Below are 27820 nucleotides of genomic sequence, written 5' to 3'. Positions count from 1 at the left end.
TACCTATTAATTAATTTCTTCTCTTTCTTTCCAGTCGTATCCTCATTGCTGAGGGTTGTGATTACCAACGCTTAATACCACTTTCTTCCAGGCACTCCTATCCTGTGCCATTTGCATTAATTCATTTACCCATAACTTATATTTAACATGCAATAAACTTATGGGCCATAAGTTTATCGCATGTTAAATATTGTTCACAGATACAAGACACTTATATAAGTTGTGGTTACCTATAATTAGATAAGCATCAGTCATGATTGTTATATAGATTTAAGAGCATGTAAGATGTATTATCTGTTGGTAATGCTAAATAAAGAAAATAAAATAAAATAAAAGCGATCCATATAATAGCATAGCGTGGGGACTATAGCCCAAGCCCTCTCGCGCATGAGAAGAGGCCTGTGCCCAGCAGTGGGACGTATATAGGCTGAAATGATGATGATGATGATGATCCATATAAATTCAATATTTCCTAAATGTAAAACTTTTCGAAAAATATTTTTATTTGCTTCTTTTCGCTCTCCTACATCAAACCAATGTTAGTGGCGTATGGCACAAACATATTCTCATCCGATGATATATGGCCAGCCCAGGTCCATTTACAACTTTTTTCTTTTTTATTGCATGTGTTTACGTCGTTTTAATAAGAGAGTTTGGTGAACTTGTTACCTGAGCTGTAATAGACTTGAGCGCCACCTTATCATCATGGTGCAAGTGGCCGTTCAGCTTCACAATGATGGCATCGCTGGCGAGGTCCGCTTCCTTCCCCAGCCGGTGTAGAACTGAGTTCACTAACTGGAATGACACATTAATCATACTGAGACTGCAAGCTAGCTCTAAAAAAACTGGCAAGTGCGAGTCGGACTCGCGCACGAAGGGTTCCGTACCAAATTGCAAAAAAAAAAAACAAAAAAAAAAAGCAAAAAAAAAACGGTCACCCATCCAAATACTGACCACTCCCGACGTTGCTTAACTTTGGTCAAAAATCACGTTTGTTGTATGGGAGCCCCATTTAAATCTTTATTTTATTCTGTTTTTAGTATTTGTTGTTATAGCGGCAACAGAAATACATCATCTGTGAAAATTTCAACTGTCTAGCTATCACGGTTCGTGAGATACAGCCTGGTGACAGACGGACGGACGGACAGCGAAGTCTTAGTAATAGGGTCCCGTTTTACCCTTTGGGTACGGAACCCTAAAAAACTGGCAAGTGCGAGTCGGACTCGCGCACGAAGGGTTCCGTACCATTACGTAAAAAACGTCAAAAAAATCACGTACCCAAAGGGTAAAAAATGGGACTCTATTACTAAGACTCCGCTGTCTGTCTGTATGTCCGTCTGTCTGTCTGTGTGTCTGTCACCAGGCTGTATGTATATGTGATAGCTAGACAGTTGAAATTTTCACAGATGATGTATTTCTGTTGCCGCTATAACAACAAATACTAAAAACAGAATAAAATAAAGATTTAAGTGGGGCTCCCATACAACAAACGTGATTTTTGACCGAAGTTAAGCAACGTCGGGCGGGGTCAGTACTTGGATGGGTGACCGTTTTTTTTTTGCCGTTTTTTGCATTATGGTACGGAACCCTTTGTGCGCGAGCCCGACTCGCACTTGCCCGGTTTTTTAAATAACCATTTATAAGGAAAATAAGGTTGATACATGCTTTAAAATTACAAAACGGGATGCTTACGGTAGTCTTTCCACTGCCTCTAGGCCCTATTAATAAAGCCGAGTGCGATTCGCCTTGCAAAACTGTTCTCTTCATTAAATCGTAAACATGGTTCCATTCCTGTTCGTGACCACGAAATGTAACGTTGTCCTCCATTATTCTCAGCTTCAAATACTTTCTTATTAGCTTTATTTGCTTAGAAGTAAAGTTCGCTGTATTGAGCTCACACATTTTTAGTTAAATATTGAAATAAACACAGACGCAAACAAATACATAACCTATTGACGTTACACATCTATTCCCGCCGGTTTTTTGTCAATTTTGACATTGAGTTTGACATTTGTAAGGATGTAGCTAGAGCGAAAAATTGAATGGATTAATAAAATCGATAGTTTTGCACAAAACTATCGATTGCAGAGTAATACATTTTCGGGCTAAACATATTTATTCTTAAAAATTTCCTGCGCGCTTTTCTAATTGTCCACAAAATTACTGGATTTATGAAATTTGATTGATGGTTGATGAAACTCTTGCTAATAAACCGTAACCCTTCTGCGCATGTGCTAACACTCCTACCTGCGCAATGCGTAGACATAACTGGTCAATATGTAAACTGCTACACATGAGGTAGAGATCGCAGGATATCACATTCGAATTGAAGACTTCAATTTTGATTGTAATTATTGCTTGATGTTATATAAAAATATTAATTATACGAATAATATTAAAACACATTAAGTATAAAAAATGGTAATTTTGTATTAAATTTTTCTTACTTTTTTTAAAGTAAGTAATAAACTCTTTTCAAGAGAAACTTTCATAATGGAAAACATATTCGTATTTCGTATAGGTATTTCAGCTATGCGATTTCAATCCATTTCTATCCTAATAATATTATAAATGTGATTGTTTGCATGTTTGTAATCTAGAAAAAGACACAAGATAAATGTCATCCTGGACCGGAATTCATCTCTTAGGCTTGAATCTGTCTGCACGCTAAATCCAATTTAATAACCAAGGCTTAAAAGTCGAAAATCCAACAACGCTTGGTAAAAAGCGCCAACGCCATCGTGTGAATAAATACACATGTTTGCATTTTTGACATTCAAACGCTTTTTTAACGCGCGTTGAAAAAGCTCTATTGAGAATGAGGCCTTAAGGCTATAAGGCGAGTGCAATGGGGATTGCAAATTTTTAGGTCATAATACCTAATAAAATAAGGGGACTACTTCACATCCGCACCCACTCCAACATACTTTAATAAGTATAATGTAAAATCAGAAGCCTTCGTCCAAAAATGGATGATTCCCGCGTAATAAACCAATTGTTGCCACTTAATTTTAGTATTTTAATTTGTTTTTTTCTTAGTTTTATACGTTAAATAAGTTAATAATGATGTACCTACTTCTCAGAGAAATAAAGGCTATTTTTATTTATTATTTTATTTAAAATCAGAAGTAAGTAATGTAATGATAAATTCGTATTAAATACGAGCCGTCCTACAAACGGCTAAACGGTAGGACGGCTCGTAGTCCGCAAGCCCCATACACAATCCTACCCAACGAGGCGGACTACGAGGCGGACTACAAGGTAGGAGTGTGAATGCGGGGCTTAAGGCCAAGTAGGCCCGGGCCTAGCCTAGGGCGGCAAGTTTTTTGGGGGCGGCAAATTGTGACAAAAAATTCGCTAATGATAACAAGGAATAACTCAAAATGTAGTCAATATGATGGGTGCTGAGAAAGGGGACGCTACAGGGCCTGGGGCCTAGGGCGGCAAAGACTGCAAATCCGCCACTGCTGAGGGGTGCTAGTTCCATACTTTTTTACAAAACATATATGTCAAGCGGAAGTGATGCAACCATACACAATAAACCTAGAAGTGAGATTTGGCATATTAACATATACCATGGAGTTATCTAGGTCCGTGCATATACTGTTATGCCATCCAGGGATCGAAATATCAACTCACGTTGCCTTGATCTTCGTCCGTTCTCTTTCATGCATTTCACTAACCTACATATTTTGTCCCTTTCTTGACCTTAAACTTTAGGTTTTCCACTGCTACACATGAGATAAATTCGTCGACAGACTAGATTGACATACAAACCTCAGTGTAAAATTCTCAGTCAATTGTTTTATTTCACTTAAATCAATGTTCTTTGGATAAAACAAACTGTATGTAAATATTTTATATAAAGTTGAAAGTTGTGATGATATTCATTTAATTGCCTGCTTTGAAAAAATATTTCATTTTTATTTCATTCATGCCATGTCTAGGTAGTGGCACACTTTCGCAGTTCCTTGTTCTAACAGTGTTGCAAAAATTGGTGAATAGATTGAAACTGTTTCAGTGAAAAATGTGAATTGTAGTGATTCTATGAAGCGGTTTTAACTAATATATTTTGTGATTGTGAACGAGTGAAAAATGTGTTTTCGTAAAAAGCGGATCAGGTCCTAAGTTCAATTAAATTATTGCAAATCTGCAATTCTGCACACGACACGAGCGATTCTAAATCACAATGTAATAAATGTATATACATATAAAACAGTGTAGCACCGCTTTCAGTGTTAAATAACGAAAGAAACTAATATTGCTTAGTAAATGCTTCAAATTGTAAGTTATCTATAGAAATTTATGAAATATTATGTCCTAGAACCCTTAGAAAATCCTTTTAAGTTAATCCTACTTCGATTTCTAGTACCTGTAGAAAGCAATGTTTTTTGGTTGCTATTTCCAATTCCTATTTTGACTTTATTATTCGTTCGTATAATTATGTACCATAACTGTGACCATAACATCGTTTAGAATAACCCGGAAATTGTAATATATTGAAACAAAAATATGCTTTTTTTTTATACCACATTGGTGGCAAACAAGCATACGGCCCGCCTGATGGTAAGTAGTCACCGTAGCCTATGGTATGTGTTATCCATAATTATTATTCTTTTGGTTTTACTCAATCGGTACAGTACTTAATATAGATAACTTGACCTTCATACTAAAGCATAAGTAGGTAGTTAAGTAAGTACTTACCTGTGTCCCGTCTATGTATAGCTCACTTTGCTGCAAATACGGCGCTGATGCTTTTAATGTTATCTACAAATTATTACATTTGTAAAGAACTGCAAATATGCGTTAAAAGTATGAATATATAGTAATCTAACTAGTATCGGGAAATTAGATACAATACAATATCATTAATAAATGCAGAACAATGATAAAAGTTACAAGTTAAAACATTGTATGGTCTTGAAATTGGATTAAACTTTACTTAAAATTTTAAGGACGGCAATATTGCGCGCGGAGGTTAGTAAATAACAAATATAAACAGTGGGAAATATTTTCTGATTGTAATATTATACATAAAAAAGGCTTTGCTTTTATTAGGCTTTAATCGATACTTAGCGCAGCACTATTTGTTTAAAAATAAATCATTCACTCAAAAATAATGCAGCCGAATTAAACGTCACCTAAACACGCACTATATTCCTTATTATCTTGTCAAGTAAACTAAGTTATAGACCTCCTTCTAAAATATTACGGGTAATATAGTTATTATCATAATATATTATCACTATCAGTCAGTCAGTTTAGAACGCTTGTATACGAAAGAGTGATTGTTTATTTTTTCTAAAGAGACTGAAATATAATTCCATTTGTTTACTTTATTGAATATAAAGAAATTATTACGAGTCATTACAAAAAAAAAATCAAGTGACAGTTGTTTTGTGTGTGTGTTAATGTGCTATAGTCAAGTGTGGATTTTTAAAAAGTTTTTCTTTTTTTTAAACACTCATTCAATTTCTCAAATTTGACGTTTTAGGTATTAGCAGCGGTCGTAATCAATTTTTATTTAATTAAAGTACGCTATGTTCGCGTATTGCGATTTGTTCTTTTATAAAGTGCATACAGTGTCGTACATGGCGTAGTTTTGAGCTCCCCTACGTGTTCTAAATTGGTTAAATGCGGTTATAACGCCCACCGGACTTGCCTGAATTTATCACTTGAGTTATAGACATAGTCAAATCGTTTGCAAAGTAAAAGTATTATTGTGAATAAAACAGAAATAGTGAAAGGTTACTACCAAAGTAAGTGCATGTATTTATCTACTCTAAACAGAAACTAATGTTCTAATAAGTTTGTAAAAAACATTTCACACTTAAGTAAATTCGACTAAGTTTTGCGTATTATTTTAATAATATACTCTTAATCACAAAAGTATATATATTTTAATGATAACAATGTTTTGCTTGTTTGTACTTATTTCATATTGATAAGATTACTAGCAGGTATTCACCTATATACATTTGGGTTTGATAATGATAATAAACGCTTAGGTATTTTAGTTTATTCACTGAGAAGTGTTAGCTTTCATGCTATGGGTAATCATAGTATAGTTAAATAACTTAAATTATCGGTCAAAATCTTAACTAAGCCCCTTTTGCATGTACCATCAGCTATCATTTCAATCATAATTTCTCCATGCAATTCCGTAGCTCACTGTACTTAGTGACAACAACACATACAGTAGAACCTCAATTATCCAAACTAATTGGAAGCAAAAAAAAAGTAATAATGATGTAGTAGTGAAGTATTTATTACCTACACCACTACATCACATTTAAGTATAGTTTGCACATCAACCTGGCCTCGTCTGATAGTGGCAATGCCAGGACGATGTAGTACTACCTACGTTGGTAGATTTAATAAATGTCATGTCACTCCTCAGCGCCTCATTACGGACACATTCCATCAATACATGGTGAACATCTTCTATTTTATTGTACTCTTAGCAATTTGGTGAAGCCGCTAGTTTCATCAGGTGCTTGAATTTGTTTGACAGAATGTGCCCAGAACGAAGCCTAAGGAGTGATACTACCTGTTTCCTGCTTAGCTTTTTGTCAAACCACGGGACCTGAGGGGGCTGACATTGAACTGTTCGGTACCAAATACCTTTAGTGAGAGACCGCTTATCAAAGTATTCTCTCCACATCTGCCTGCAACTAATCCTAACTTTACCTAGTACTTCGCTGTGTACTGGTAGACAACAGTATGGAATACCGTCGGTTATTGCAAGTTTTGCTGCTTGGTCAGCCTCCTCGTTACCCATGATGCCAACATGAGAAGGTATCCAATGTACAACCACTTCCCTATTTAGCGTACGAAGTTTGCTGATGGATTAATTTAGGTTCGTGATAATCGAGGTTTTATTATAATAAAATTAATAAATTGTGATGTTTAATACCACTTTGTCGGTTGTTGATAAGGTAAAAAATTTAAGCTATATGGAAATAGCGCCTTATTGACTAACCCATTGACAGCGAACATTTTATACCATATCCCTCATATGCACCTTGCACATTGTGATATTCTATGATGACTTTTTATATGCAATACAAAATTAATTAAAATATCACCAGAAAAAAACTATCATTTTCAGTACAGTCGCCATCATATATTTCAGAGCGGGCGAGTTGCTCAAAAATATCTGTACACGCACTTACTTGACATTAGAGGCATGTTCAGATATTTGTGCTGCACCTCGGCCACCCCAATATATCTAATGGCACCCAACACTCATAGATGCTTAAGGCGCTCTTATACTCGAGTTTTACGTTTTCAAGGGGGTGAAGCAGACGAGTGGTAGAGTGGGCAGGCGGGCGCCCCGCGCGGCGCACCGCACCATTCCCGCGCAGCACGTCTACGTCCTTATTCTGACGACATCGGTATTCTGAATTGTCAGTTCCGGGATTTTTTCCGGCAATTAATATTGAATAAGATTTATTAGCAAATTCGTATTTTGATGAGTACTTAATGAAATTAAAAATGGTAGGTAAGACGGTGAGTGTAAATAATTATTAATTATAAACAATATGAGTGTATACCGCGACAAACTGAGAATCTAGTCAAATGATGCCAAATTATTATGAGACAAAAACTAGTACTTACTAATAGACCTTAAAAATGTAATAGAATTAGACCAAGAAAAGTCTGCAACGATTTTGATTGCACACGCAGTGCAAGTGTTATTTTAAACGTCAAACTTCTATGAAATTATGAATAACACTTGCACTGCCTATGCTATCAAAATCGTTGCAGACTTGGTCTAACTCTAGCAGTCAAATTCGGGTAAGTAGGTAGTGAAAATAAGGAAGAATACTAGCAAAGCTAAGATAATTTGTGGGACTATTGAGTTATGCATAGCTCCAATAAGTAGATAAAATTAGCTATCTTCACAAAAAAGAATTATAACTCTAACTGTAATTACTTACTATTTTTCTAATTTTGAATTGACGAGTAAAAGTCAAGCATTTAAAGATTGTAATGGCAAAAAACACTTCTACTTCGACATTCGAGTTAGTTAATAGTTCAAGAAAATAAAAAAGAACTGCGGAAATAATTCGTATAATTTTGAAAATTGGCACAGTTATACCTTGTAGTGTCCAGATAAACATACTTAAAGTCCTCGAGCTTAGCGGGTGTGCTGAGGGTGTAGGGGGGAGGGGGGTGAAGGTACCTTTTTCATATTTTTGCTCATATCTCGAATATCTGTACGAATAGCATACAAAACAATAACAAAAGTTTTAACATAAAATTTCCCCCACTCCCCAAAACACTTTATTGTACCTACACAAAACAGGAAAAATAACATTCATCATTAGTACAAAGGCGAACTTATCCCTTTAAGCAAAAAAAAATCCTACAAATTTAGTTATTTTTTATTTTTACGTTACGATCAATACTTTAGGGCTGTTAAAGTTAACAAAGATATAAAAAAGTCGATTTAAGAAAACGTCGTTTTTTTCGTAATTGTTCATCATAAATCAAATTTTTAGTTTAGAATAAGCATGAATATATAAATCAGTTACGCTGTCAAAGTCGTAAAATAAAAACTAGAAAAAATATTTAATAGGGTAGTGGCTGCCTTATATGAAAAGTGGGCATGAAATTTTTTTTCGCTTCAACCCTATAGTGTGAAATGTCGTTAGATAGGTCTTTTAAAATAAATACGGTTTTTTAGAAAACATTTTTTGATAAAGTAGGTAAATATTTTAGGAAAAACAAAATGTACGTGAGGATTTTTTTTTTCGTGTCAACCCTATGGTATAGGATGTTGTTGGAAAGGTCTTTCAAAATGAATAGGGGTTTTAGAAGAACATTTTTTGATAAAGTGAATATTTTCGGAAATAACCGCTTTGAAAGAAACAAAATGAGTGTGATTTTTTTTTTATCGTTTCAACCTTATAGTGTGGGGGTGTCTCTGGATAGGCCTTTCAAAATAAATAGGAATATGTGAACAACATTTCTTGATAAAGTGAATCATTTCGGAAATAATCGTTTAGAAAGAAAAAAAAAGTTTTTCCTTCTAACTTTTGAACCATGTGTCCAAAAATATGAAAAAAATCATGAAAATAGTACTTGAAAAACTCAATCAAATAAAATTAAAACAAACTTGATCAGTTAAGTCGTTTATGAGTTATCGCTAAAAGTCTTCCCTTCTTATTTTAATTAAAAGCCTGGCAACCCTTATTTGTGACCGGATTTTCGCAGGCAACCCTATACCATTGTACTTGTAATAAAATTACCATCATTTTGATGTATAATTCAAGCGTCAGACAGATGAGTCCAATTATCGATATAAAATCACCTCTTTAAACACGGCAACCACATAATAGTGACCGGAAAAAGATAGGCAACCTAGTTGATTTATGTTGTACAAGTTGTATACTTTCCATTGAAACTTATTTCGTTCGTCAGACAAATCGGTGAAATTTGCCGAAAAAAATGTTTTTATTTTTTTTTATTAAAAATAATCTTCACTATATTTCTTTAGGCAACCCTATTTATTTATGTTCTGGAACATATTTTCTTTCATACTTTCATAGTTTCATCCGTCAGACAGATTGGTGGTCGACCATATATGTGGGATCTCCTACTATTTGAATCCTGTATATCTATGTTTAAAAATTATTCAATTAATTGATTAATTTAATAGCCTTTTAAAATATGTTTACACAATTTATCAATCGTGACTGAATTCCGGATTGGTTAGATGGCTGTGTGCCTTTGCTGCTCAACTTGTTATAAAATGACAATATGACGGACGAATGTCTGAAATGTCACCGTATTTAAGAATTATTTTGCTTTTCTTCGTAAGTATGTTGAAAAACATTGTGTGTATAACATATTTGCATATTTATACTGTGATTACCCATTTTATGAACCGTCCGCTAAACTAGCATAGGTCCGACGCTGACAGTGGTCACGGGCGTACTGGCGTGAGGAATGGGCGCAAGGTATTGCCACGTAGGGTGTAATCTAGTAGGCAAAATGTTGAATTCATAAAATTATGAATGAAAAAATTTACGTATCGATAAAAGGACAAGCAATAATGAAGATTTACTTATAAGCTATCGACTGAAGTAAGTTTCATATACATTTTCGTCGTAGTACTTCTGACATAGGGAAATAAAAACAGTTTTAGGCATGTTTTCAACTTAAGATTCTATCTAGAAAATAATGAGCCGTCGTGTTTCTGACAAGCAATAACGTAGTTCAAGGACTGAAGTTATACATACTAGAAAATAATGCTTGAAATCCTTGTAAAAGTATGTAAATATGGTGACAAAAAACCGCATTTTACTACACACCGCGCCTTAAAGACTAACAAATGTACTGATTTCCTCCAGATGTGTCACATAACAGCGAGCGAGAAGCATGGCGGAGGAACAGGCGTGCCTCGTGCGCGCTCGCTCTGACTCCGACTCGCCCAAGAGCTTCGGGTCCATAGCTCGCACCATGGCCTACACAGAGGACAGACTGACCGGTACGTCCTATATGTAGCACATAACAGAGCGAGAAGGATGGAGGAACAGGCGTGCCTCGTGCGCGCTCGCTCTGACTCCGACTCGGCCAAGAGCTTCGGGTCCATAGCTCGCACCATGGCCTACACAGAGGACAGACTGACCGGTCAGTGTTGCCAGGGCTCTGGAGTCATAAGTTACGTTTCGTTTCCCTAAAAGTCACATTTTTGCTGCTCAAGTCACATTTTTATATTATTGTATTGTATGGGTAGGTAAATCGATTTTGTTAGAAGAAATTCAGAAAAAATTATATATCTCAAAAAATCTACTAACCTTTTATGATTTTTCCTCAAAAGGAAAAAACGGAACCCTTATAGGATCACTCGTGCGTCTGTCTGTCCGTCTGTCACAGCCTATTTTCACGGAAACTACTGGGCCAATTAAGTTGAAATTTGGTACAAATTGGTGGAAATTAGTCAAATTAGTGATCCAAAGACGGACATGTACCTAAGTCATGTAACGTAAACAAATGAATTTTAAGCTACTTTTGGGGGGCCAATGAGAAAGTAAAAAAATTAAGATTTTCAATAACCCAAGCAAATTAGAAAAATCTGCGGAAATAATTCGTGTAGTTTTGAAAATTGGTACAGGTATACCTTGTGGTGTCCAGATAAACATGCTAAAAGTCCTCGAGGGTAGGGTGTGTGTGAGGGTGTGCTGAGGGTGCAGGGAGGGTTAAAGGTACCTTTTTTCTTATTTTTGCTCATATCTCGAATATATGTACAAATAACATTATAATTACTTCGGATAAAAGTTTTATCATACAATTTCCTACAAATATATTTACTGATGACACCAAAGTTATGGGTAATCCATTAGTAAGTCACAATATTATCCAAAGCGATTTAGATCGCATAATTCAGTGGACTAAAGACTGGCTCATATCACTAAATGCTGACAAGTGCAGAGTTCTACACATAGGGAAAACAAATCCTAAACTAAATTACTACATTGACTCTGTTCCCCTGCAAGCAGTAGCTGGTCAAAGAGACCTGGGCATCACTGTTTCACATAACTTGAAATGGGACACACATATCACCAAAATCACCAAGAGAGCAAATTGTATGCTGTATATGATCCGGAAAGCATTCCATGTTATTACTAAAGACCTATTTATTAGAATATACAAGTCATATCTTCGTCCTTTACTTGAGTATGCTTTTCAGATATGGTCCCCCTACTTTAAAAAGGACATTACAATGCTGGAAAGAGTTCAGCGAAGAGCAACTAAAATGGTTGCTTCATTGAAAGATAAACCATATGAAGAACGGCTTCAAGAATTAGGTCTTACAACATCAGAGGACAGAAGGAAGCGAGGCGATCTTATTGAGACTTACAAAATCTTGTCCGGACACTACAATGTTCCAAATATTGAGCCAGAATGTAAGGTTGAGAGGGCACTCTAAAAAACTTGTCAAACCTCCGTGTGCTAGTAACCCTAGAAAACACTTCCTGCCGAATCGTGTGGTAAATGTGTGGAATTCTCTACCAGAAACTGTTGTTAGTGCACCATCGGTCAACACTTTCAAAAATAGACTAGATACACATTTTAGAACTTTAAAAAGTGCAAAATAAAATACAAGTGCTTCGATATACACGCATCAGCTCTAAGAGCTGCTAGTGTATCAAATAAAATAATAAATAATAATAAATTTAGTTATGTTTATTTTTACTCTACGTTCAATACTTTAGGAGCTTCAGGCTGTTAAAGCTAAATTAGAGATAAAAAATAGACGAATTAAGAAAACGTCGTTTTTTTCGTAATTGTTCATCATAAACAAAAATTTTAGTTTGGAGTAAGCAAGCTAAGTGACCTGCTGATAAAATATAAAAAAAAACCGGCTTAGAGCATGTCGGGCCATGCTCAGTGTAGGGTTCCGTAGTTACCCGTCTGTCAAAATAGACTATTCCGCAAAAACTCAAAAACAGCTATACCGATTAGGTTCGCTATATTTTTCCTTGAAAGTCTTTACTAAGCTATGTTTTTATGATTTTTTTCATATTTTTTGGACCCATGGTTCAAAAGTTAGGGAAATAAAGGGGAAAACACAACTTTTTTTCTTTCAGATCGATTATTTCCGAAAATATTAAGTTGATCAAAAAATAATTCTTGAAGACCCGTATTCGTTTTAAAAAACCTATCTAACGACATCCCACACTATAGGGTGGAAGCGAAAAAAAATTCATCCCAACTTTAATGTAGGGCAGCCACCATAAAAAATATTTTTTTCTAGTTTCTATTATTAAATTTGGCATGAATATATAAATTTGTTACACTGACAGAGTCGTAAAATCAAACTAGAAAAAATATTTTTTTAGGGTGACTCCCCTACATTAAGTGGGGATGAATTTTTTTTTCGCTTTAACCCTATAGTGTGGGGTGTCTTGGATAGGTCTTTTAAAATGAATAAGGGTCTTTAAGGACCATTTTTGATCAACTTAATATTTTCGGAAATAATCGATCTGATAGAAAAAAAGTTGTGTTTTCCACTTTAGTTCCCCTAGGGGCTATTCATAAATTACGTCATTTCAAATTAGGGGGGGGGGGGGTCTGGACATCGGATGACGGTAGCATGAAGTAGGAGGAAATGGGGTCATTTGAAGCATGATTTTTGGATGATTATAGGGGGGGGGGGGGCTCCAAAATCGTCAAAAATCGATGACGTAATTTATGGACAGCCCCCTAGCATTTTAACCATGGGTCCAAAAAATATTTAAAAAATCGTGAAAGTAAAACTTAGTAAAGACTTTCAAGGAAAAATATAGCGAACCTAATCGGTTTAGCAGTTTTTGAGTTTTTGCAAATAGTCTATTTTGACGGACGGGTAACTACGGGACCCTACACTGAGCATTGCCCGACATGTTCTTGGCCGGTTTTTTTTTTTATATTATATCAGCAGGTCGCTTAGCTTGCTTATCCTAAACTATTTTTTTTTTTATTTATAATGAACAATTACGAAAAAACGACGTTTTCTTAAACCGTCTATTTTTTATCTCTTATTTAACTTTAACAGCCTGTAGCTCCTAAAGTATTGATCGCAGAGTAAAAATGAACATAACCAAATTTTTAGAAAATTTTGTGATAAAACTTTTGTCCGAAGTAATTACAATGCTATTCGTACAGATATTCAAGATATGAGGCTAAAAGAAATTAATCATACACTAAAAAAAATAACTACTACTATCAAACTAAATGACACCGTCATGTCAAGGCAACGAGTCTCATCTTGCCACGACTATTATAATAAACATGATGGTGGATGTAACGTCAAGGTCTCAGTGCAAGTGTCAACTTGGGTGCGTTCACTGCGTTCCTAAATAATACAAATAGCAGAACTAAACTTGTCTAAAATTCGACTAGCTTAAAAAGTCACAAAAATTGCCTCAAAATCGTAAGTCACGCACATGTCACACGAGAAGGCGAAAAGTCACGAAAAATGTGACTTTTGTGACCATCTGGCAACACTGTGACCGGTACGTCCTATATGTAGCACATAACAGAGCGAGAAGGATGGAGGAACAGGCGTGCCTCGTGCGCGCTCGCTCTGACTCCGACTCGGCCAAGAGCTTCGGGTCCATAGCTCGCACCATGGCCTACACAGAGGACAGACTGACCGGTACGTCCTATACGTAGCACATAACAGAGCGAGAAGGATGGAGGAACAGGCGTGCCTCGTGCGCGCTCGCTCTGACTCCGACTCGCCCAAGAGCTTCGGGTCCATAGCTCGCACCATGGCCTACACAGAGGACAGACTGACCGGTACGTCCTACATGTAGCACATATGATACTTTCGTATGTCCGGCTGTTCGGCTTTTCTCCTCTACATATGGTCATATTTAGAGATGCAACGAATAGTAGTTTGGCCGGATACCGGATACCTGATATTCGGTCTGCCCATCGGCCGAATATCGTACACATTTCGGTTTTTCAAGTGCGCATTGTGCAGATTTTGCCCTGTTTCGTAGACTCATTTCTTAATTCGAAATGAGTGTGCGTGCATGTCTGTGGAATGTTTAAATTGTTTTAAAATAATATCGAGTAAGATTATGACATTTATGACCGTGACTGTTTCTTAAATCCAATTTTGTTTACACCGAAATTAAGCAATGTCACTATCCGGTATGCTGCCGGATATTAAAATACGGGATGGATATGCTGCCGGATATTAAAATACGGGCCGGATATGCCGGATACCGGATAGTAACCGAATATCCGGTGCATCTCTAGTCATATTTTTCGAAAGATTATCGTGCGTACTTATACTGCATGGGTCAAGCAAATCTTGTCAGTAGCAAACGACGCCAAATTTGAAAAATAGCGGGTTAGCAACACTGTGTTCGAATATTTCGAAAATCGCGTGTCATCTGTGTTTTATCTGTGGAATGTGGATCGCGAATGACAGCCATCATCATTGTTTACATTCTGAATCGATTCTATTTCAAGAGATATTTCTGCTGTGTCACCATTAAATACCAATATATTAAATAAGATTGTGCTTAATCAAAGCTAAGGTGCCTACAATGCCTACAGTGCCAACTGAGAAATCTAATAAAATATTAAAATCCAGTAGGACATCTACCTGCTGAAGCAATGATTTTAATCATACATTCTTGCTTAACGGCATAGTCCACTTCTAATTTTATTTTGAGATCTTCAAATTAGTTAATCATTTTTATCAACATCACACACCGCTTTTAAATTGTCCGTCCATACCTATTAATAACAATTTCAAACATTTTCAATAGAGAATCCGCAACTGACAATTTGAATTGACGTACGTAATAGGGCGCGTTCAGCGGAAAAAAAAAGTTTTGGTTCGATGTACATTGTACATTCTTTATTCTTTATTCTTTATTCAAACACTATGTATAAGTTTACAGCTCCAGCCAAGGCACTTATACTGTTAATTAGGTACATTGCTGCTTTTCTTAGCGCAATACGACTCTTTGAGTGTTGCCCTACTTTAGTTTGCTTTACATTGCTACTGACAAGATTTGCTTGACGCACTATATATGTTTTTTTTTACAGATGGCACCGGCGAGCCAGGTACAGTCAGCATGACTGTGAACCCCCCTGAACCCATGGACAATGAAAGTGGCGAGCTCATAGACTATAGCGACACCAGCGCTTTAGACCAGTTCCATGAGGACGCGCTGAGACAGGTGAGGCCATGCATATAGACCAGGCGAGTCCCAGTGTTCCATATATGGAACATTACCCCGAACACATCTAGACCTAAAGACAGGTTAGCCGCAGTATATAAACCATATACTGAGCTGATGCATTTTAGTCAAGACGGACAAGTCATTATATGTATAAAAAAATAAAATATCTAATATTTACATGGTTTTAAAATAGGCAAGTCAGTGGGAATCGAGTTCTGTGGACACCCCCCGGTACTGACTAAAATAACCGACTTGGTTTAACATTACATGTCAAAACTTTTTTGTAGTAGAAGTACTGCGTTGCGAGACTTTTTTTACGTTATTTTGATGGAAGTCTTTTATTTAAAACCTAACAACCCGTGTTGAGTTAATGGGTTTTTACTGTATTTTCTTTTCAGGCCGGCTGCGGTATAGCCCAACTGAAGGTGTACCTAGCATGCAGCCTAGCGCTCGCCGGCGCGACCCTAGAACTTTCAGCAGTGCCCTTCGTGTTACCCTCGTGTGAGATCGAGCTGTGCATACTGCCACACGAGAAGAACTGGCTTGGTGAGTCCTTTTCACTGATGTTCCATATATGGTACATTATGATAATTGATGTTCCATATATGAAACCAGCCCAATTGAAGGTGTACCTAGCATGCAGCTTCCCTACCCTAGACCCTCGAGCTGTGCATACTCTTACACGAGAAGAATTGGCTTGGTGAGTATTATTAACTCTGTTCCAGGCGCTGTAAGATTTATCGGCTGCACATCAATAGAATTTCAACCTTAGCATGTGGATTTAAGAGTTGATTTAGGTTCAAAATGTGTCTCGTCTTCAAATTAATCACCAAAACTATTTGGAATATGATGTCCCATGCTTACGAGTATAATTGGGCTGTTATTTGATCCATATATGGAACTTTATGGATTCTATGCATTGTTTGCTTAGTAGAGGGTTATTTTGTTAACGTTTCTTTATTTAACACATTCATTGCCACTAAGTGCTACGGGTTACGCTCGTTGTGCGTAGCCACGGTTTTGCCGTATGGAGCGCGTAGTCGCTACGAACAGTGTACCCGACAGTCGGGTTCTTGGCCCTGAATGAGTTTGTGTTAATCGTTTGTATTGTTATTACAATTTTCAGAACATTCTCTTTTTTACTATTTTAAATAGCAAATCAAAGGTTGAATTAGACTGAATTATTCATCTTCTAAAAACGTTTGAGGGTCAATAAAAATTACAACGTACTAGAGTTCGACCAAGTAAAGTCTGCATCGATTTTGATAGCCCACGCAGTGCAAGTGTTATTTATACGGCATAATTTCATAGAAGTTTGACGTTTAAAATAACGTTTGCACTGCGTGGGCTGGTAAACCGCTGCAGATTTTTCTTGGTCTAGCTCTATACTTTAGCGTTGTAATTTTTATATTGACCCTCAAACGTTTTTGTGCGCTATTTACAATTCAATTTCAATTTATTTGCATCAGACATAATTAGTCCACCTCACGTATGCCTCACCCACACATAAGCATAGCCTTAAAATGAATGAATGAATAATTATTGCTACCGAAATTTAGATTAGGAAAAATTTCAAATCTTATTTTGCTAAGCCCTGTCCGGGTCCTAGTAGTTATGTATGTGCCTACCTAGGATTAAGTTGCATGTGTCCACTGTATCCACTTGGTTGCAAATAAACATTGAAACATATATATGTGCATGTACGTGTTATTTAAACCATTATACTCGAACCTGGGGGGCGATTTATGAATTTCGATCGCTCGATTTCGTCACTCGAAAATCAGTGGAAGAAGGCAAAATGTTAATTGAATTACGAGCGATAGAAATTGGGAACCTGTTTTCAATTCTATTAGTAAAATTTAAATGCCTAGTTGTCGAGATATTATTGAATGAAATACACGAAATCGAGCTGTCGAAATAAAAAAATCGGCCGCCTGCTTGTTTCATTCAACGTCCTCACATGGCGATCCTGGTAGGGTCGCCATGTGAGGTGGGACGTTGAAATGACACTATTTGCTCTGCTCGGAGTATAGATCTATTATATTGTCTAGAATACAATAAGTAACAGCGTATATAGAAGAGCGGTATACACGTGTGAGGGTAAGGCGTAGCGCACACTAGCATTAGAAAAAAGGTAAACAATTATGACGTGTCTTTTAATTGAAAATCGCTTATTAAAAATCAGTAACTATTACTTATGAAAGCAGAAGAATATAAATGATTGTACTAGATTCATAATTGTTACATATTTGCCGTGACTTATTTTTAAAACATGTTTTTTCAATTAAAAGACATGTCAAGATCGCTTACCTTCTTTCTAATGCTAAATAAACGAACTATAGTCTGCATCCTGCAATATGTATATGTCGCAGTCAAAAGTGTGAACTGGTCAAAAGAACTTTTAACCGACAAAAACAGCCAAAACTGCTTTTGACTGAGCATGTTGGTTAAAAGTAGTTTTACCTGAAAATCATTGGTTAGTAATTGTGACTGTTACTATCAGTTAAAAGTACTCGCAGAAATAGGTAGGTTAGGGTTTTTTTTTTTGCTACGCCCTAAAAACGAAACTGTTCCTAGAGATAGGTAGGTTTTAGGGTTTTTTTTTTTGCTACGGCCGAAAAACGAAACTGTTCCTAGAGATAGGTAGGTTAGGGTTTTTTTTTTGCTACGCCCGAAAAACGAAACTCCCGCCAGAAATAGGTATGATTTTCAGGTAAAACTACTTTTGACCAACATGCTCAGTCAAAAGCAGTTTTGCCTGTTTTTGTCGGTTAAAAGTTCTTTTGACCAGTTCACACTTTTGACTGCAACATATAAAATGTCTTCGGACGGCCCTATCAATTTTATCATGGGTGTCAAAACACATTGTATAAAAATATAGAGTAAATGATGGCACATTGTCCACAGTGCTGATCAGCCTGGTGGGCGGGGCGCTGGGCGGGGGGGGGTGGGGCGCGCTGGGCGGGCGGCTGGGGCGGCGGCGCGCGCTGCTGTCGGCGCTGGCCGTCAACGCCGTGTTCGCCGCCGTCGCCGCCTTCATGCCCACCTACGGCACCTTCATGATGGCCAGGTATGGAACAAACATGGAACAAATATGGAACATGTTCAAGATATGGAACAAATATGGAACAAATATGGAACAACTATGGAACATGTTCAAGATATGGAACAAATATGGAACATGTTCCAAATATGGAACATACATACATAATTATAATCACGCCTATTTCCCGGAGGGGTAGGCAGAGACCACGGATTTCTACTTGCTACGGTCCTGACATATGTACCTCTTTCGCTTCCTTCACTTTCATAACATTCCTCATACACGCTCGCCGGTTACATTATGGAATATAATATAATATGGAACATAATGGAATTACATATAGAACAAGTCCAGGAAATTAGAAAGGAAAAAAAGATATGCCGCGACCTTCAAAACTTGTGACGGAAGATTAGGCGATCGTGCGGGTTTTAACGTTTTACCCATAGGTTTTAACGTTTTACCTCAATATCTCTGGAATTAGGGTAATTCGCCAGTCACCTGTTAGTAACTGGCCACCCTAAACTAAAAATGAATTCTATTTACAAAAAAAATACAAAATACAAAATTTCTTTATTAACCAAGTAGAACAAGCAAGGTTGACAAAAGTTAGTAATTATACATGTATATTACACACGTTACATTACAGTTACATTAACAGTAGCCCTCACAGTCCTCACTAGGGGCCACTTGCACCAACCACATTTAGCGGACTGATCAACGTAACGCAGCAGTCAAATATGAAACTTCCCATACAATAAAAATTTAGTGAACGTTTTAATGCTGACAGACGGTTTGGTGCAACCAACCCTAGGTCAAGCCTGTTTCGTGAGGACTGTGGTGAGACAGTAATAGCAAAACGAATTAACAACTAGGTGGTGCTATAATACGAGTACATGATGTACATTTACCTATAAACATAATTAATTTTAGTATTAGGTGGCTAGTTATAGAAAGCTGGCCAGTTATTGAAACCTTATACGAAAATGAATTCTGTTTATAGGTGAATAGAATTCATGTTTAGTTTAGGGTGGCCAGTTATTGGTCGGTGGCCAGTTACTTGCGAATTACCCTATATTATATCCGTTAAAAATTTGGTAGTCCATTCCCTCGGCTGTACCCTTCTTCTCCCTCGCGTTATCCCGGCATTTTGCTACGGCTCATGGGAGCCTGGGGTCCGCTTAACAACTAATCCCAAGAATTGACGAAGGCACTAGTTTTTACGAAAGCGACTGCCATCTGACCTTTCAACCCAGAGGGGAAACTAAGCCTTATTGGGATTAGTCCGGTTTCCTCACGATGTTTTCCTTCACCGAAAAGCAACTGGTAAATATCAATGATATTTCGTACATAAGTTCCGAAAAACTCATTGGTACGAGCCGGGGTTTGAACCCGCGACCTCCGGATTAAAAGTCGCACGCTCTTACCGCTAGGCAACCAGCGCTTCCATTCCCTCGGCTGTACCATTAGCTAATTAATACGAAAATTATACTAGTATGGAATGCAGGGTTACGATATACAATTGAAAATTTAAATGAAAACTAGACATAATTTCGGGATTATTTCTCTATAGTGCGTCAAACAAATCTTGTCAGTAGCAATGTAAAGCAAACTAAAGTAGGGCAACATTCAAAGAGTAGTATTGCGCTAAGAAAAGCAGCAATGTAAAATGTACATCGAACCTAACTTTTTTTTCCGCTGAGCGCGCCCGTCAATTCAAATTGTCACTCGCGGATTCTCTATTGAAAATGTTTGAAATTGTTATTAATAGGTATGGACGGACAATTTAAAAGCGGTGTATGATGTTGATAAAAATGATTAACTAATTTGAAGATCTCAAAATAAAATTAGAAGTGGACTATGCCGTTAAGCAAGAATGTATGATTAAAATCATTGCTTCAGCAGGTAGATGTCCTACTGGATTTTAATATTTTATTAGATTTCTCAGTTGCCACTGTAGGCATTGTAGGCACCTTAGCTTTGATTAAGCACAATCTTATTTAATATATTGGTATTTAATGGTGACACAGCAGAAATATCTCTTGAAATAGAATCGATTCAGAATGTAAACAATGATGATGGCAGTCATTCGCGATCCACATTCCACAGATAAAGCACAGATGACACGCGATTTTCGAATTATTCGAACACAGTGTTGCTAACCCGGGATTTTTCAAATTTGCCGCCGTTTACTACTGACAAGATTTGCTTGACCCAGTATATAAAGCCATCTTTAACCTTTTAAGGTTTTGTTTAGAGTCTGCCCTCGCAATATCGTCTAATTTCCAAGTAATTTTTTGCACGGCATTTACTTTACTTATAACGTATACAAGTTAAATTTAAAAACTATAATTTTACGTTTACCTGTCGAACGTTGCACAAAACGTACAATACAATTTGTATAGTATATAGATTATAATACTGACAATATCTTATAAGTCATAGTCGTAAGTACTAACAAAAACCGGGCAAGTGCGAGTCGGACTCGCGCACGAAGGGTTCCGTACCATAATGCAAAAAAAAAAACAAAAAAAAAGCAAAAAAAAAAACGGTCACCCATCCAAATACTGACCACTCCCGACGTTGCTTAACTTTGGTCAAAAATCACGTTTGTTGTATGGGAGCCCCATTTAAATCTTTATTTTATTCTGTTTTTAGTATTTGTTGTTATAGCGGCAACAGAAATACATCATCTGTTAAAATTTCAACTGTCTAGCTATCACGGTTCGTGAGATACAGCCTGGTGACAGACGGACGGACGTTTTACCCTTTGGGTACGGAACCCTAAAAATGATCTCAGTTGGTCCTTAAATAAATGATAATTGAAATACAAATAAAATCATCATCTTCCTCGCGTTATCCCGGCATTTTGCCACGGCTCATGGGAGCCTGGGGTCCGCTTGGCAACTAATCCCAAGAATTGGCGTAGGCACTAGTTTTTACGAAAGATCTGACCTTCCAACCCTGAGGGTAAACCTGACCTTATCGGGATTAGTCCGGTTTCCTCACGATGTTTTCCTTCACCGAAAAGCGACTGGTAAATGTCATAAGATAATACAAATAAAACAATACAATACAATAAGAATATTAAAGTTTAAGTCATAAGGCAGAGAGAATATATTTCCCACATGATTTTGAACTTTGTACCAATGTGATAGGGTTCAATTTTGCATAATTTCTGACACCCTTATGTCTTGACTATTATCCTTTTTTTTATTATATTATATAAGCCTATATGGTGTCCCACTGCTGGGCAAAGGCCTCCCCCCTCGATTTCCACTCGTCTCGGTTTTAAGCAATCTCCGGCCAGTCATAAAGATACTATTATTCTTATTAATATTTTCCAGATTCTGCTCGGCCATCGGCTCAGGCGGTCTAGTACCGACATGCTACTCCTACTGCTACGAAGTGTCCCCGCGGCCGCACCGCCGCCGCCTGCTGTCCATATTGGTCATCGCTCACGGCGTAGGAGCGCTACTAGCGGCCGCTCTCGCACATGCAGTGCTCCCGCCTACTGGGGCTGACGCTTTGTTAGACGATAAGGAGCATTTCTCTGCGTGGCACAGGTGAACTACCAAATTGGTTTACAGACATGCTATGTATACTGCTAACAGTCTCACCGCCGCCTGCTGTCCATATTGGTCATCGCTCACGGCGTAGGAGCGCTATTAGCGGCCGCTCTCGCACACGCAGTGCTCCCGCCTACTGGGGCTGACGCTTTGTTAGACGATAAGGAGCATTTCTCTGCGTAGCACAGGTGAACTACCAAATTGGTTTACAGACATGCTATGTATACTGCTAACAGTCTCACCGCCGCCTGCTGTCCATATTGGTCATCGCTCACGGAGTAGGAGCGCTATTAGCGGCCGCTCTCGCACATGCAGTGCTCCCGCCTACTGGGGCTGACGCTTTGTTAGACGATAAGGAGCATTTCTCTGCGTAGCACAGGTGAACTACCAAATTGGTTTACAGACATGCTATGTATACTGCTAACAGTCTCACCGCCGCCTGCTGTCCATATTGGTCATCGCTCACGGAGTAGGAGCGCTATTAGCGGCCGCTCTCGCTCATGCAGTGCTCCCGCCTACTGGGGCTGATGCTTTGTTAGACGATAAGGAGCATTTCTCTGCGTGGCACAGGTGAACTACCAAATTGGGTTACAGACATGCTATGTATATTGCTACAAACCGTTTCCACCTGTCTCACCGCTGCCACCGGTACGGATATGATGGTCGTTCTTGTCTACGTGACAGCGAGATAAAACGGTGTCCGTCACTTTCTATCCCGTGAAAAAGTGACAGTTATTTTATCACGTGGATAAAGATGGATAAAGCCATCCATAATACGCCGGCTGATGTCCAACCTCCAGGCCCGTCCCTGTCACACTTTAACTTGTTCACTATACTCTGACAAGCGAGCTCTGTCAGTAGAAAAGGGCAGGAAAATTTGAAAAAGAAAGTTGGCGCGAACGATCGATTCCCGTACACAATTTGAATTTCGCGCCTTTTTCAACTGACAAAGTTGTTGTGCTAGAGTATATGTTCTTGGCAATTTTATGGATAATACTGAAGATATATGAACAACCATGGAACAAACAAATAGGGTAATCCGTCAATTACTGGCCACTGTTTAGTAACTGGCCACCTTATACTAAAAATGAATTCTATTCATCTATAAACAGAATTCATTTTAGAATAATGTGGCTAGTTATTGAAAGGTGGCTAGTTATTGAAACCTTATACTAAAATTAATTTTGTTTATAGACGAATATATAAATAAATCATTTTTAGTTCAGGGTGGCCAGTTATTAGCCGGTGGCCAGCAATTCACGATTTACCCTATGTCTAGTCCTACGACTATTTTCCTCGATTAATAATTACATTTTTCCTTCAGGTACCTGCTGTTGTGTACGCTGCCAATCCTCGCTTCGCTCGTGTCTCTGATATGGACGCAGGAATCGCCGCGGTACTTACTAGATGTCGGCAGGGAAGTGGACGCCATGCTGGTTTATCAGGTGTGTTATAACCTCGTGAGTCTAAATGTACATTAAAATGTACATAGGGGCTGTTCATAAATTACGTCATCTATTTTTGACGATTTTTGACCCTTCCCCCCCCAAAAATCATGCTACCATCATCCGATGTCCAGACCCCCCCCAATTGACATGACGTAATTTATACTAATACCGTGTTGTATATTGCAGAGCATCCACAGCAGCAACCAGGCGGGCTGGTGCGTGTCGGGCTCCGCCGAGTACCGGCCCGGGGCTCTGCAGCTGCCGCCTAAACGACCCGCAGCCCTGCACCACGTCAGGCACACTGTCAAAATGGTAACACATATTTATTAAGGGCCAGTTGCACCAACCAGTCACAGAATAAATAATAGTACTAGGTACAGAAGACTCACTCTCCAACAAAACGCGTCTGTTACGATCAGGACAGATATGGCCGCTAGGTGGCGACAGCGCCACGCGCGGCTTATGGCTAGCCACCAAAATTGGTGTGGAACGGATGTACTTGTAGCTACCTGTTGCAAAGCGACGAAATCGCGGAGTGAGCCACGCCTGGCACAGTTAACAGACTGATTAACGTCACGCAGCAGAGATCTATGAAACTTCCCATACAATAGAATTTAGCAAACGCTTCAACGGTGACAAACGGTTTGAGCAACCGACCCTAAATATATTAAGAACGACTCACGTATTTTAAGACGAAAAAAAAAGAAGTCTGTTTCACGGAAGTTTTGTTATTAAAAAGGTAACATATTTATATATAGATGGTCAAGCAAATCTTGTCAGTAGAAAAAGGCGCGAAATTCAAATTTTCTATGAGACGATATCCCTTCGCGCCTACATTTTTCAAATTTGCCGCCTTTTTCTACTGACAACATTTACTTGACCATCTATAACTCTACCTTCGGAGTAACTGGAGTAACCGAGTCCTAATAATCTAATCTATCCACCCTCGCGAAATAATTATAAATACGGTGACATTTCAAACATTACGCCATATTGTCATTTCTGTTAAGAAAAAAAAACCATAACTCCCGCGGGAACAATATAGGCCTTTACACTTCAGTACACCTCCATAAAAGTAAGATCTTTTTCGAGCAAGTGTGATGAAAAAAAACCGGCCAAGTGCGAGTCGGACTCTCGCACGAAGGGTTCCGTACCATTATATGCAAAAAACGGCAAAAATCACGTTTGTTGTATGGGAGCCCCGCTTTAATATTTATTTTATGTTGTTTTTAGTATTTGTTGTTATAGCGGCAACAGAAGTACATCATCTGTGAAAATTTCACCTGTCTAGCTATCACGGTTCATGAGATACACCCTGGTGACAGACGGACGGACAGACAGATGGACAGTGGAGTCTTAGTAGGGTCCCAATTTACCCTTTGGGTACGGAACCCTAAAAACGATAATTAACGACAAAATCTCTGCAATGTCGAAGCTAAAACTGAAATGAATTTTACAGTACATATGGTCCTATTTTCCCGCACTAGTGCGTAAAATTGCACTTTTCGTGCGATGTCAAAAGTTTGAAGGGCCATATGTACTGTAAAACGTACGATACACGTGCGAATAGGTAATTCAAAGAAAAAGGAACTGGCGACGTAACTATTACTGTACACACATAGTAATGATTTGTTTTGTCCACAGTTCTGGCTAGCCTTCTTCCAGCTGTTTTCGAGCGCGTACAGAAACACCACGTTTTCCCTCGGCGGGGTGATGCTATTCTCCATGGCTATACAGGTATACATCGTCGGCATTGTCCACACTCATCATCATCATCTCAGCCATAAGACGTCCACTGCTGAACATAGGCCTCTCCCTTGGACCTCCACACGTACCGGTTGGAAGCGACTCGCATCCAGCGTCTTCCGGCGACCTTAACAAGGTCGTCTGTCCATCTTGTGGGTCCACGCTGCGCTTGCTAGTCCGTGGTCTCCACTCGAGCACTTTTTGACCCCATCGGCCACCTCTGCGTGCAATGTGGCCTGCCCATTGCCACTTCAGCTTGCTAATCCGGTGGGCTATGTCGGTGACTTTAGTTCGTCTACGGATCTCCTCATTTCTGATTCGATCACGCAGAGAAACTCCGAGCATAGCCCTCTCCATAGCTCGTTGAGCGACTTTGAGTTTTTGGCCACACTGTTCTAGTAAAAAATCTTTAAAAAGGTCGATGGGTAAGGTAACAGGTGTCATATCAATACAATTTTGCGAGTTTGGCGTTTTTAGGTTATAAATACTTTCTATAATTTATTATATTTCTATAAGTGAGAACCTATAATTGGCTCTGTGATTCTATTGTAATTTCTGGATATATATAGCGCTGTTGGTTTTCCATGTACTAAAAAAAAAAAAAAAAAAAAAAATTATATGGAGACGACACCTGTCACTCTACCCATCGAGTTTGCAAAATACTATAACTGACTTATTGCAAAAACATGAGGTCCACCGACCGTCACCGGTACCGTTAGTACAAAATAACTGTGTTTTGACCCTTTGACACTGCCCTACTAAGCCAAATAGCGCTATCTCAAAAGAAAATTCATTGCTAACTTTACTTTCTATAACTTATAGTTCTATAGATAACGCTATTCGGCTTAGGAGGGCAGGACCGCCACAGTAGGCTACAGCGGACACAGGTTACAATATAAAATAAAATTAACCTGGGTTCGAACCCCGGTAAGGGCATTTAATTGTGTGATGAACACAAATATTTGTTCCCGAGTCATGGGTGTTTTCTATGTATTTATGTATTTGTATATTATATATATCGTTGTCTGAGTACCCACAACACAAGCCTTCTTGAGCTTACCGTGGGACTTAGTCAATTTGTGTAAGAATGTCCGTGTGAATATTTATTTTTATTTTTTTATTTATATGATGTTCTTCAACACAGCAAACATCATAATCCTCCTTTTGCGTTGCCGTAGTCGGGTAAAAACTAAAGCTAATGTTTTTTTTTTTCAGTTCTTCCTAGCCTCCCACATACCGTCAGCCGTACTCTCCATAGAGAACCAAGAATTCGAAGCCTCAAAAGTAATAATCGAGAACACGACATACGAGAACCGTCACTTCAACGAGACGCTCGAAAACGTCGAATACAGAAACGTGACGTTCAATAAATGCAGTTTTAGAGATATGATGCTATCTCATGCGGCGTTTAGGAATTGCTCATTTTACGATGTGGCGTTTTCTAATATAAAGACGTCTTATGCGTACTTCACTGGGTCGCTGTTCGTTAATACTACGTAAGTATTGCTTACTTTAACAATTAAAAGTATTAGAACAAATTAAATTATTTTCAGAAAATATTTTATTTTGTTTTTATTTCAAGTTGTAGCGACTATATAAATTATAAACCGAATTAAATTATCATAAACTAAGAAAAAGTGACCAACGCCTCCAGTGCCCCAGGCTGGAATCGAACCAGCGTCCTCTGCTATCGCGGCAGGTGCCTGAGCCATTCGGCCACTGGGATCACGGCGGCATAGGTTGAATTTTCCATAAGCCTTCAGTAAGAAATGCATATACCTACTTGGAAAAATACATGGAAGTCAGTTTACCATTCAAAGGAACTAATTACTCATCTACCACTGCCCCTAAAATAATATATTTACCAACCAATGTATTTTCATTCTAGGATAATCGACACAGACATAACGGTAGGCCGCGAGATAGACACGTGGTCGGAGCTGCGCAACACGATCATACGAGGCATGCGCCTCGCCTGCCTCCGCGAGGCGCCTCTCACGTGGCGGCTGGCCGGGGCACTGAGGGAGCAGGCACATGCCGCGCTGGCTACTATACTAGCTGGATTGTTTGCCGCCATTTTTGCCCCGACGCTGGCTTTAAGCGGAAAATTTTCACCAAAAGGTAAGATTTTAAAACCTTCGCTGTGTTCACTTTTCACTCTAAATCCTCGCTACGCATTTCCATGAAATCCTAGCTACACTTTGAATTCTTCAGCGTCTTTCGCGCAAGATTGTCATAAAACACTAATAGCTACGCTCTGAATTCTTCAACGTCCCTCGCTCCGTCCAAAATTATCCTAAAACCCTAGCTACGCTC

General features: G+C 38.3%; 2 protein-coding genes across 3 annotated transcripts in view; one reads left to right on the top strand and one right to left on the bottom strand.

Moving 5' to 3' along the window:
- The window catches only part of LOC134802752 (origin recognition complex subunit 4), a 239566-nt gene extending 237474 nt beyond the window's left edge, over positions 1-2092 (bottom strand). The window contains exons 1-2 of one of the 2 annotated variants that reach the window (XM_063775440.1): positions 1693-2092; positions 670-795 (exon numbers count right to left, since the gene is read on the bottom strand). In XM_063775440.1, the coding sequence (XP_063631510.1) occupies positions 670-795; positions 1693-1902 (336 nt within the window). In that variant the 5' untranslated portion in view covers positions 1903-2092. The remainder of the gene's footprint in view (positions 1-669; positions 796-1692) is intronic. The other variant, XM_063775439.1, reaches the window with a different exon arrangement.
- An 8324-nt stretch (positions 2093-10416) lies between these two features.
- Positions 10417-27820, top strand: part of LOC134802642 (uncharacterized) — a 29104-nt gene continuing 11700 nt past the window's right edge. The window contains exons 1-10 of the mRNA XM_063775277.1: positions 10417-10647; positions 15565-15698; positions 16100-16247; positions 18609-18771; positions 22089-22307; positions 23635-23755; positions 23945-24070; positions 25403-25495; positions 26720-27000; positions 27393-27649. Coding sequence (XP_063631347.1) covers positions 10536-10647; positions 15565-15698; positions 16100-16247; positions 18609-18771; positions 22089-22307; positions 23635-23755; positions 23945-24070; positions 25403-25495; positions 26720-27000; positions 27393-27649 — 1654 coding nt within the window. The 5' untranslated portion in view covers positions 10417-10535. The remainder of the gene's footprint in view (positions 10648-15564; positions 15699-16099; positions 16248-18608; positions 18772-22088; positions 22308-23634; positions 23756-23944; positions 24071-25402; positions 25496-26719; positions 27001-27392; positions 27650-27820) is intronic.

Source organism: Cydia splendana, chromosome 25 (assembly GCF_910591565.1).
Source record: "Cydia splendana chromosome 25, ilCydSple1.2, whole genome shotgun sequence".
Lineage (NCBI taxonomy): Eukaryota > Metazoa > Arthropoda > Insecta > Lepidoptera > Tortricidae > Cydia > Cydia splendana.
Note: the sequence above shows the minus strand (reverse complement) of the source record. Positions and strands in the feature narration are given on the sequence as shown.